Source organism: Rhipicephalus sanguineus, chromosome 3 (assembly GCF_013339695.2).
Source record: "Rhipicephalus sanguineus isolate Rsan-2018 chromosome 3, BIME_Rsan_1.4, whole genome shotgun sequence".
NCBI classification, from domain to species: Eukaryota; Metazoa; Arthropoda; class Arachnida; order Ixodida; family Ixodidae; genus Rhipicephalus; species Rhipicephalus sanguineus.
The window spans coordinates 145,036,781-145,049,652 of NC_051178.1; the positions used below are offsets into that span (position 1 = coordinate 145,036,781).

A 12,872-nucleotide genomic window follows, 5' to 3' on the forward strand; every position below is an offset into this window, starting at 1 on the left:
CGAACAACGCTAGAATATACATAACGTGTCGTGTGACTGTTCTTTGTCATCTCGACGTATCATCGTCATTTGTGCAACTTCCTCATCTGTATATATCATCATCATTGTAGAACAGCTCGAGCTAGACTCGAATAAAGCGGTTCCTCATAATATGTAATTCTCTAATGTGGATAGCCAAAACTGCAACCACAGTTCACGTCGGACAAGCCCCACCACCACAATGGATAGGAACCCATTGATGTCATACATTTATTAAACTGAATTTAACTGAATTGACTTTATTTGCAGAAATACAATGTTGCTGGAGACCAGTGAACAAGTCAGGACTCACCTAACTAAAACTACTTGAAAAAGTATGTGGCTTACCTGGATTCACCTGAAAAAGTACATGCGACAAGTCAGGACTCACCAAAAAGAGTAAAATGGCTCTATTTTTCTCTTAGAGTGTGTTTCAGAGAACGTTTACAAAATAAATGCGATCGATGGGTAGATGAAAGTGGATGAAATAATCTGACGCAGAAAAGAGACAATTGCAAGATTTGTTTACGGCCGACCTTCCATCGCATTATTTTTATACTTGAGCCAAGGACTAACGAAGGCCCCTCTCTCTTTCCTTGCACGTGCTCTCATTGTACATGTCGGACTGACAAGGCGTGTGTTTCTTGCAGTGGATAATGACGCATTACACTCTTCATGTCGCAGGATTCTGGGCCCACGAGGTAAACGCCTTGGCCGGTGTCGACCTTCCACTCGTTCCCATCCATCATCAGTACTTCATCACAAGCTCCATACCAGAAGTGAAGAATCTCAAGGTATACAACGTATGCGGGTATCGCCGCGAATATTCCTGTTCCATCATTCTACATTGAACTGCAGATCATAAGTGTAACTCTCTTTTTATTATGGCGAAAGTTTTGGGTGTCGGGTTGAGCGGACCCTTGAGCGAAACACGGCAGGAGAATGAATTCGTATAGAAATCCCCGTTACCTATGTCACTGATGACGTACGAAGTCCCAGGGCGTATTCATTTGTGATGTCATCATGTCGTCATCGTGGTGCCACATGATGACGTCCCCAGCTATATAATTTAATGCATTACCAAGTGTGCAGCATGTCTCTAGCCTTCAAGTGTTCACAGAGTGTAGCATAGGGTCGAATTGTTTATTTTTGCTACAACGTCCTCTCATTGCAGAAGGAAATACCCGTCCTCAGGCATCTTGAGGGCGGCTTCTACATGCGGCAAGAGCGCGACGGCCTACTCATTGGTCCTTACGAGCATCAGGACAAAATGAAGATCTGCGATGACTGGGTCACCGACAGGGTACCTCCCGGTGAGAAACCACCTTGTGCCTTGAACACGTCTTTGCCACATCTTTTCGAGCGAAGCTTGTATTGCCTCACAAATTGTCGTTGTAGGCGTGACCTCAAAAAAAAAAGAAAAAAAGAAGAGGGGCCCACGAGTGTATAGAAACGCCGGCGTACACAAATAAGGCCCTCAAAGGTGCGGAGGTCACATGCGTATTAGAACGCGCCGTTTTCCAATAACTGATGCTCTCTCGATCGCGGGCTTCGCGGTGCTCAGCTGTTTCTGATAAGGCTATCTCGAGGCTTTTATCGAGGTTATCGACGGGCATGACCGTCGCTGTTGCCTGTAGCAACTGAAGTGTTGCGCAGCTAAACACGCGGATGGCATGGCACGGCATGGAGGAGGGGAATATTTAGGAGGGAGCATTGCGCAATCCTACAGAAAGAGAGAAAGGAAGAAAGAAAGAGAGCAAGAAAGAGAAAGAAAGGAAGAAAGAGAGAAAACAATAGAGAGAAAGATGAAAAAGAGAAAAGAAGAGAGAGAGAGAGGAAAGAAAGATAGAAAGGAAGAAAGAAAGAAAGAAAGAAAGAGAGAGAGAAAGGGAGAAAGAAAGAGAGAAAGAGAGAAAAGAAGAGAGAGGAAGAAAGAAAGAAAGAAAGAGAGAGAGAAAGGGAGAAAGAGAGAAAGAAGGATAGCGAGAAAGAAAGGAAGAGAGCAAGAGAGAAGGAAAGAAATGTAGTAAGTCAAGCACGCTTACGCCAAGCTTCGCTTGCCGCCATTTTCCCGATAGAACAAGGGCTCCTGATTTCTTTTTTCTTCTTTTTTTACATTATGCTTGTCGTGTTTTATTCGTGCTGGTTTAACATTGGTAAATGTCGGGCAGTGTTGCCATATATTAGCCACATGATGTGGCGAATAAGTTCTGCCAAATCCCGCAAGGTGAAGTAGGTACCTTGTCATTCATTCGTTTGTAGCACGAAGTATTAGACAAAGGAAAGCTAAACGGATTTTTCGGAAAGCCAGCTTAGAAGCTGACGACGAGAAATAGGTTCTAGTTCGAGATTCGAAACCGAAGCAAACGCATTTCCACGGGAGTCTGACCTGACTTAACCATGCAGGACTATGGGTAGCGTTGACTTAATTGTGATGAGTGTTGAATAATGTAGGCTGATGTAGGCTCTTATAACGTAATCATTGTCTTTACTCAGCCTCAATTCAGTGATGTTCTCGCATATGCATGAATAAAGTTCTGCCAGACCTTTCTTAAAGGACCCCTGACACCGAATTTGGAAACTCGAGGTGCTTGTGTTGTTTGATAGTCCTGCATGCGGGGGCACTTCTGACCGATTATGAGTGACGAGCGTTTCCTTTAAGATATTTTAATTTGGTTTTAAAGTAAGCCTGAGTGCTCATCTGAATTTTGAACTCCTATCAATATAACCACTAGTATGACGTAGACGTAGGCCCCTTGTGACGTTGCAGAGGTAAAGCAAGTGTTGTCGACGTCACAGACAGAAATATGCGCGGTGCATGCACTGTGGTATATTGCGAAGCATGTTTGCTCTCCCACCTTCTCCTTCTTCGGTACGTGTCGGCAGGCAGCGTGAGCTCTCCGTGTGTGTGTTCTCCAACTGGCAGTTCAACAAGCGTGTGGCTGACGTCACCCAATACTGAGCGCATGTCATCACGCGTGCCCTGAGGCGCGACCGCCGCGGCGCGGCGCTAGTTTCTTATCCTCTTTCGGCGCGTGTTTTGAACCTACACTAAAAATGACCATAATTAACGCTGCCAGGATTAATTAGACATCACGTTGGAGCATTTACGGTGTCATTCCGTGGTTACAAGACATAGACCTACTTATTACAACATAAATGTCACAAACAAGAAATCGGCTGTCAGGGGCCCTTTAAGAGTGGAGCTCTTAAAGCTTTTCGTTGCGCCGGATTGTGCGAACAGAAACTATCATCATCATGAATCGGCACGCGCTCTCGTCATCCTCTTCTTCCTCTCAGTCCTCTTCTTCATCTTCTGCTTTGCTTCCAAAACACGTGCGCCGATTTCTACGGCGCAGGATGGAATAACTCTGATGGGTGACATAGCGAGTACAGAGAGAAATTCTTGGCGAGGCGGGATTCGAACCCGCGTACCCACGATCTGAAGGCGAGCGTCCTAACTACTCGGCTATCCATGCACGCTAGCAGATAATAGCATAGCCTTGTATAGTATAGTATAGCAAGGGGCTGGGAAAGGGAAGGGAGGGTGAGGAGCAGGGAAAATAGGAGGGGAGAGAGGGAAGAAAGAAAGAGAAAAATGGAGAGGAAAAAAATGGAAGACAAAGTAAGAGAGAGGAAGAAATAAAGAGATAGAAAGAAAGAGGAAGCAAGAAATAAAGGGAGAGAGAAAGAAGGGCAAGAAAGAGAAAGGAAGAGCGAGGAAGACAAAGAAATACATAGAGAGAGAAAGAAAGAAATAGAAATACAGTGAAACCTCGGTGATACGATCACAGCTCATACGAATTTCGGGGTGATACGAATTTTTCGTTGGTCCCGGCCAAGGCCCATTGGCCTGCAGTGTAATGGAGTATGGTTGTTGCGAACCGATTTTCATCCAGCGACGCTTGATACGAACGTAAGCTACCGCCCCAGGTACGAAGAGGTGCTGTCGCGGAAGACGCGCCAAGCACGTGCGAGCGCGGGAACGCAAGCGTGGGCATTCGCACCGCACCGCCAAATCATAAGAATCACGGTGTAAGAAAAACACCTTTCTTACGGTCAGAATAAACCTTCAGAGACGCGTCATGGCCTCCGAGATTGTCTGCGCGAATCTTTGAGGCTCCTATGAACCTCCGTGTGCCTTCGCGTTTAGATTACATAGGACATTAGCTCCATGCTTTTCTTTTTTTTCTAACGCGTCGACGCGGGCTGCTGTCGTTGTACTCTGTTTACACGTGCCTGCCTCGTGCATCGGACATCCTATGAGAGGTGGACGAGGACCGAAAGAAGGCGAGGACGGTTTGGCGAAGGAGTCAGGCCTCACAACGTTCATGCGCGACCGTTGAGGTCGCACTTGTGCGGGCACGGCTGTAAATATCCTAAAAAACATCCCCAACACCTCCGCGATCACAAAATCATAACACAAAGACCGTGGCTTTGTAATTTTGTGGCCTTGATCCATAGCGTCAAAGCACTTCTTTTGTTACTTTCTCTGCAGTACTCCGGTGTCATGTCATCCAAAAAAACATACTAAAATTTAGAAGGGGCTACCGCTGTCGCGGGTTACAGCGCACCTGTTTCATTAATTGAATGCGCGCGTACGGGCCGTATATTTACGAGTGCTGGTATGATTGCCGACAACTAGAAACTTAAGTGACAATCATTCAGGGTTCATCCTGACGTTGCTGCGGCCCTGAAAAACAATAAATGGAAATGTACGCCAGCTTTCTTTTGTGGCATGCTAATTTTCCATGCTTTCTGGTGATACGAATTTCGGATGATACGAATATTTTTTGTGGTCCCGTGAGATTCGTATCACCGAGGTTTCACTGTAAACATACAAAAATGAAAAAGAAAAAAACAGAGATGAAAGAAAAAGAAAGAGATGAAGAAATAAAGAGAAACAAAGAAGGACGCCCAGCTCGGCACCCCTAGTGCGACGCTGACTTGTTTTTTTTTTTCTTTTTCGTAAAACTTGAAAATCGTATACAACGAGACCGAATTCGTAAGCTTTGCGGAACATTCGCGATAGTTGGGAGGTGTGAGCACGGAACAATGTGCTACAAGTGGCGCCTGTCGTTCTTGGCGATTCATTTCTGCGCATGCGCAGGCTTCGGGAAGGAGCTGTTCAATCCGGACTTGGATCGTCTGACGGAGCACATCGAGTCCGCCATGGAGCTGGTTCCGGCGCTGAGGAATGCCGAGATCCGCACCACGGTGTCCGGGCCCATCACGTACACGGCCGACAGCCTGCCCTGCATCGGACCCATGCCCCGATTCCCCAATTACTGGGTGGCCGTCGGATTTGCGTGAGCACTCATGTCAATGCGTGTTCAGTGCAGTTAAGAAATGACTACAACGAATGCCCTGTAGCACTGGTAGAGTTGTTTAAACCTAAGGTCACGGTCACTATGACACGAGCGTAATAAACAGCGCAACAGCGGGACGTCAAGACCACAGGCAGTGCTGCTGTCGTCTTTACCACACCTCGATGTTGCGTTGCTTGTTTTGCTTCGTTACGCACGAACCAGCCCAATTTAGTATACTCCTGCACTATGATACATATTTCTCTGCATTCATTGCAAGAATGAACTTCTCAGGAAGAAGGTGGGCGGCTTATACGAGAGAAAATGCGGCCCCTATACGGCAACACGGCCTGTGTCAGTATGGAGTACAGTGTACTGGAATAATATATTATGGAACTCTAGATTTTAGCGTCTTAGCGTAACGCAAAACGCTAACCATCTTAGCGTCCTAAACCCTGCTCTGCGCTGTGTTGTAAGGTGCATGGTTTGGTTTCTTTCGTGCTCTCGGCGGTTAAATTCCCTATTATGGACCCAACTCGATCATGGGATTTCCTATCTGTACAGAGCAGGGGCGTAGCCAGAAATTTTTCTCGGGGAGGGGGGGGGGCGGGGTTCAACTATACTTTACGTATGTTCGTGCTTGAGTTTGTCTGTGTGCGTGTGCATATACGTAAGCAAAATTAAAAATTTTCAGGGGGGGGGTTGACCCCCCCCCCCCCCTTTGTTACGCCCCTGGTGCAGAGGGAATTTCTGCCGCAAATGTTTATGAAGTGACCAGTGCAGTTCGGCACGAAGTAGGGCAAATATTTAGATTCCTGCCTGTCGAGTTCGTTACAAGGTGATGTTAATGTTGCTATACGTATTTTTACACAACATTTGCTGTAGGACTCCATAGAGACTTGGTTTATTCCTTGCCGGAATAATTGTGTAAGATATTACTAATTTCATAATCGTAAAGATTTATAGTGAATGGTAAGTTCCCCATCTTAAATTGCAGGTACGGCATCATTCACTCTGGAGGAGCGGGCCGGTATTTGGCCGAGTGGATGACAAAGGGAGAACCACCTTACGACCTGATTGAAACTGACCCGGGTCGGTTTGGAAAATGGGCCACTAGGTGCGTCAACATAACCAACAACTTCACATTGCAGCTTTGTTTCGAAGCGGAACGGGTTTGTTCGCATAGATTAAATATCGGGGTTCCACAAGAACTCTCATTGGATATGCGTAAACGTTTCGCAGACTGCATATATCAGACAATGAACGACCTTATTGGCATTGCGCCGCTGCGCGCGAGGTCGCGCGTTCGATTCGTGTCGCGGTGGATATACATTTCAATGGCGGTGGAATGCAAATACGCACCCGCCGGGGTAACTTAGCGGCCAAGTCGTTGGTGCTGCTAGGCTTGAAGACCCCGGTTTCATTCCCTGTCGCAGCGGTCGCATTTAAATGGCGGTGAAATGCAACAAGACCCGTGTACTTATATTTAGGTGCATGTTAAGCAACCGCAGATTGTCAAAACTTATCTCGGAACCCCAGCTACGTCGTGCCTCATAATCATGTCGCTGTTCTGGCACGCGAAACCCCGGAAATAACTATTTTTTTTTAATGCAAAGACGGTCATTTACCGTGCTCCGGGGTGCAAGTTACAAACCCCTGTGTTGTCAGAATTGACGTTAATAATGCTAAAAAAGCGCGGAAATAAAAGCCATATAACCAAGAGTCGCGACGTTTCCTTATATCTCTTCTTCATAATCTATTATAGGTCGTATCTGTTCACGAAGTCGAAGGAGACGTACGGCATGAACAACAGTTTCACGTTTCCAAAGGAAGAGCGCTGGGCGGGCAGGCCGACGGAAAGAACGAGCGGCATCCATGACCTGCTGGTCGAGCGAGGAGCCGAGATGGGATTCCACGCTGGTAAGCACACGTATTGTACGCATTGCCATCGCCTTGCCTGGTGTAAGCACATGAGCCCAGCATGTGGATTCACCGCGTGCAATACTGCACATTAGTGTGCATTGGAATTAAAGGAGAACAAGAGAGGGGCAGGCCTCAGTGCTGTTGTGATAAACCCTCGCCAAGCGAAGTTGATTCACTGGAGGTCGAGATAAATAAAAGCGCCCCTGACGATAAGGAGGCCTAGGTCTTATCCGAATGTTGGTGCCGGACTGAAACATATACGCCACTCACGTTCTCACGTCATATATATATGCACACATAAAATATTCTCGCCAGGTCACGAACTTGTTGAGATGAAATTTTCACGTATTGCCGCCCAAAGGTGTGAAAGAATGCTTTCAGACTAGATGTAAGATTCGATGATCAGCAGTACAGCCGATCAAGAGAAGCCTCAGCCTATAGAGCCGACCTTCCGATGAGGGCACTTGTCTCCGTCAGTCGCCGTATTCCTGCAACCTCACCTTGTGTGTGTGTGTGTGTGTGTGTGTGTGTGTGTGTGTGTGTGTGTGTGTGTGTGTGTGTGTGTGTGTGTGTGTGTGTGTGTGTGTGTGTGTGTGTGTGTGTGTGTGTGCGTGTGCGTGTGTGTGTGTGTGTGTGTGTGTGTGTGTGCGTGTGCGTGTGCGTGCGTGTGTGTGTGTGTGTGTGTGTGTGTGTGTGTGTGTGTGTGTGTGTGTGTGTGTGTGTGTGTGTGTGTGTGTGTGTGTGTGTGTGTGTGTGTGTGTGTGTGTGTGTGTGTGTGTTTACTCGAGAGCATATGAATTAGTGTTCAGGCATGACAGATAATTTCCCAAGGTGCCTCTAATTCTGTTTATATCTCTGTTCTCCCGCAAGTGAGATGGAGCAAACGGAAGAGCGTCGATTCAGTAGAAAATATTGTTCGCGGGACCCACTAGTGTTATGACCACACAGATCGCATAATTCGGTCCCTGCGTATAGACTATTTTACTGATGGTCTTTGGTCCGCCATATTCGGCTGTTAACATTGCCGTTTTGTATCTTTAACAACTAAACGAACAATGCTACGGTAGACGAATGCGCACAAAGACTGTTGGATTGGTGTATTCGGCATCTTATGACCTTGTTAATGTTAATAGATTCCATAACAGTGTACAGTGAAACCTCGGTGATACTATCACAGTTCATACGAATTTCGCAATGATACGAATTTTTCGTTGGTCCCAGCCAAGGCCCATTGGCTGCAATGTAATGGAGTACGGTTGTTGCGAACCAATTTTCACCCAGCGACGTTTGATACGAACGTACGCTACCGCCCAGGAACGAAGAGGTGCTGTCCGCGCTGTCGCGGAAGACGCGCCAAGCACGTGCGAGCGCGGGAACGCAAGCGTGGGCATGCGCGACGCACCGCCAAGTCGTCAGAATCACGGTGTGAGAAAAAACTTTTCTTACGGTCAGAATAAATATTCAGAGACGCGTCACGGCCTCCGATATTGCGTGCGCGAATCTTTGAGCCTCTTATGTGACTCCGTGTGCCTTCGCGTTTAGATTACAGGGGACATTAGCGCCATGCTTTTTATCTTTCTAAAGGCCCGAACACTCGTACGCGTTGCAGCGCGTCAACGCGTGACTCTTTGACGCGGCGCCGCGCCCTCACCCTATGGGGAGAGAGTGCGCGCGGCTACGCGAAGCTGCGCGCCCTCTCTCTCCATGGGGAGAGGGCGCGGCGCCGCGTCAAAAAGTCACGCGTTGACGCGCTGCAACGCGTACGTGTGTTCGAGCCTTAACGCGTCGACGCGCGCTGCTGTCGTTGTACTGTGCTTACACGTGCCTGCCTCGTGCATCAAATATCCTTTGAAAGGTGGACGAGGACCGAAAGAAGGCGACGACGGTCCTGGCGAAGGAGTCAGGCCTCACGTCAACATGCTCGACCGATGAGGTCGCACTTGTGCGGGCACGGCCGTAAATCTCCCAAAAAAACATCCCCAACACCTCCGCAATAACAAAATCATAACACAGGACCGTGTGTTTGTAATGTTGTTGCCTTGATTCATCGCGTCAAAGCGCTTCTTTGGTTGCTTTTGCTGCAGTACTTTGGTGTCTTGCAAAAAAGCATACTAAAATTTGGAAGGGGCTACTGCTCTCACGGATCACAACCTGCCTAGTTCATGAATTAAATACGCGCGTACAGGTCGTATATTTACGAGTGCTGGTATGATTTCCGACATCTAAAACCTGAACTGACAATCATTCAGAGTTCTTCCTGACGTTGCTGCGGCCCTGAAAAACAATAAGTGAAAATGTACGCCAGCTTTATTTTGTCGCATGCTAATATTTCATGCTTTCTTGTGATACGAATTTCGGATGATACGAATATTTTTGTTGGTCCCGTGAGATTCGTATCACCGAGGTTTCACTGTATAATGTAACCACTCCTTGTTGTAGATTTTGCTTCCTAAACCAGTGCATCAAACATTTTGTACACAGTTTGTTTGTGGTGCTTGTAAAGCCACAACGCAAATATTTATATTATAAACACATGCGGAAACGCATTGTGTGTGTCTTTTTTTAAAGACGATAGTCTTTCTTGGGGAACTTAAACGCAGAAATTTTGGTCTGTCTGTCTGTCTTTCTGTTTGTCGGCACGTCCCTCGATTCAGCCTCTCGGCCAAAGTTGAACCACTTGCCCAAGGGCCAGCCGTCTTGAACTGGTATGGCTGTTCATACTTGTGAACGTTGTCGATCAAAAAGTAAATATCATGCATATCTGAGGTGCAACATCACTAGGTAAGTATTAGGTGGCGTGTTCCTTTAATAGAAAATGCATACATGCGTAATTTTAAGGACCCTAGTTTCTTAAGCTGCGCTGAAAATGCATAAGAATGGAAGCTTGAGCGAGTTGGTATGCGTTCATCTTTGTTGAAACAGCGCTCACTAGACGACGACGAAGTAAAAGAAGGCACAGGAGAGGCGCTGCCTGTCGTGTGCCTTCTTTTACTTCGTCGTCGTCTAGTGAGCGCTGTTTCAACAAAGCTGAAAATGCGACTGCGCTGAAATTTGCCTTCCTCCGTGCCCTTCGCAAGAGCTCATTGTTGTGTTTCGGTTTCGGTTCTGTATTGCACTGTACGAATGCCATGGGTTGGTGTTGAAAAAATTTAGTTTTGAGAAGGCCAAGAAGGTGAAAAAAAATATTTAAAAAATGAAAAAGCAGCGTTGTGGGCGGCCTTCAGGCTGCCGGTTGTGGGCGCCGCTCTGGCGTTCCTGTTTTACCCAGGCGACGTGTAAATAAAACAGTGTGTGGAGAGTACTCTTTGAGTGCGGACGTTTCTCTGCTTCAGCGCTTCGCGCCAAACCGCGTTTTCGGGCTGGCTGGCGTCCCCGCCGGTCGCGTTGGTCACCGCCGGTCTTCGCCTGCTGCTGCGCCGGGACTACCAGCACGCAACACAACACTCATGTTTCCCGACGTATTGCCAGATGGCGTCCATATCTCACACAGCGCCTCTTCTATCGTCTTTACACGACATTTGCAGCGAAGCACGCAGATACGCGGCCAATTTTTTTTTTTTTTTCGTTTTCGCTCGGTTCCATAGAAGTGTAGAAAGTTGATATGTCTCTTCGTATGTGATTGTCCTTTGTATAACTAACGTGACCTTGCGTATAGTATTTCGCTACCCCCCCCCCCCCTTCCCGTTATATAATGCCCAACCCAGGCTCCTTAAATGACTTCAGGCCACGACATAACAAAATTAAGGACACATTCGTTCAACAGCCGAAAATGGCGGCGCCCATGTGTCGAATGTCATATGCTGCGTTTGAGTTCTACATGACTCACGACGGCGTGCCCTTCCACACTTCAAGGTTGGGAGCAGCCGGCGTGGTTCTCGCGGCCTGGTGACGTCGCCGGCTACCAGCCCAGTTTCCGGCGCAGCAACTGGTTCGAGCCAATGAAGCGCGAGTGTCGCAGCGTCCTCGATAACGTCGGGGTCATCGACTTGACGCCGTTCGCCAAGCTCGAAGTGACCGGAAAGGGAGCCAGCCGATTCCTCGACAAGCTTCTGGCAAATAAACTTCCAGCTGTAAGTTGACGCATGTCCGGCAAGACGCAAAACGCGTCGCGCTTAAAATTTCAAGTACACTTACGGCAAGCCGTAAATGCTGTATAGTCATTTTATGAGGCAGAGGCAAAACTTCGGAGCTCAGCTTATTGGGTAACAGCAGTAGTCGAGACTTCAAGGTGCGAGGATTGTTTAAGATTCTGGGTGTTGGCTTAAAAGTACACGATTCCGGGCAAACTGTTCTTTTTTTTTTTTGTCGTTAAAGGAAACGTTGGTTACGTCCTAACGTTTGAGGCGTAACACCGATCCATTCTACATACCGATGCGTTGCACATGTGAAAATAAGCGTGGGTAAATAAGGTTAAACTAAGCATGTATCCTGATGAGTTTAGATCCAAAATTTTAATTTTTAATTCCATCTGTTGAGTATATGTAGTCATTTTGTTCGTAAATGCGCAGATAGACTAAAAATTTGGGAATATTGTACTCCTCTGCGAAACGCAAGTCTATAATATCTGACACGTAACTTATTAACAACAGGTCTGATTGAAAACCTTAGTTTGAATCAAGCGCCCTGTTTTCCCATTGCACACGCAAGTATTCGTTAGTAAGCAGGAAGCAACTCGCGATTTATTATTATTTTTTTTTTATGGCAAAAGCGGGCTTTTCCACCGCTATCTGAATCGAGTAGTTGCGTTGAGCCATACTTATAGTCGTCGACAAAGGTACTAGAGTTCGCAATTGCGCGCAGGTGAACTCCATCAACATCTCGCACATGTTGACGCCCAGAGGTAGAGTCTACGCCGAGGTGACGGTGACAAGAGTGGAGGAAAATCGCTACTTGATCATCACGGGATCCGGCTCGGAGCTGCACGACTTGAGGCAAGGTTGCTACGAATAACCGAACATTTTATGCCGTATTTTAGCTTTGCTTTTACCGTCACCTTCTGTAGTTTTCTTTTTCATCGCCCATAACCGTTGATTTCATCAGTGTACCGTCGTTATCACGCTTAGCGTGAACACGGAAGTGCGTGTCGCACGTAGAGTTCTTGTGTATTCCCCCGCAGATAGCTGTTGCATATGCAGTAAGGTAGAGTTACTGTATATGCACAGTGATGTGATAGCTGCGCCAATTGCGCCAAACTGCACCAAGACGGGAAAGCTGCTACATCGTGCTACATCTCCGCTGTTTTGCGCCAAAACTGCGCCAAACTATAAGCACACTAGCGGAAAAACGTGCGCAGCGCGCCGGCGGCGGCAAAACGCGACACTCCAAAGCTGCCGCGCGGCAAAATTTTCGTGCCGCGAGAGGAATGTGTTCGTGCATCATTTTTCTCGGCACGCTGCCCGGCGCTTTCTGGGGGACATAACCATAACGGACATAATCATCTCCAGACTGCTGCAAATTGGCGTGACCCCCCAAGAATGCACCTTGGAAGGAGCGGCTCGCCGCGAGCTGGTGTGACCGCACCGCCGCACCAACATAGAAGTAAAATTTCAGTTGTTAATACAGCGACGTCCACGCCTGTCTTATTTTTGCACTCTTTTTTAAGTTCCGCTACTCGAACGAGTGTTA

General features: G+C 47.4%; 1 protein-coding gene across 1 annotated transcript in view; it reads left to right on the top strand.

The window, feature by feature from the left end:
• Positions 1–12,872, top strand: part of LOC119387359 (dimethylglycine dehydrogenase, mitochondrial) — a 53,111-nt gene that overhangs the window by 26,826 nt on the left and 13,413 nt on the right. Inside the window, exons 6-12 of the mRNA XM_037654722.2 lie at positions 703–812; positions 1,193–1,331; positions 5,129–5,327; positions 6,322–6,441; positions 7,090–7,244; positions 11,100–11,317; positions 12,048–12,178. Coding sequence (XP_037510650.1) covers positions 703–812; positions 1,193–1,331; positions 5,129–5,327; positions 6,322–6,441; positions 7,090–7,244; positions 11,100–11,317; positions 12,048–12,178 — 1,072 coding nt within the window. The remainder of the gene's footprint in view (positions 1–702; positions 813–1,192; positions 1,332–5,128; positions 5,328–6,321; positions 6,442–7,089; positions 7,245–11,099; positions 11,318–12,047; positions 12,179–12,872) is intronic.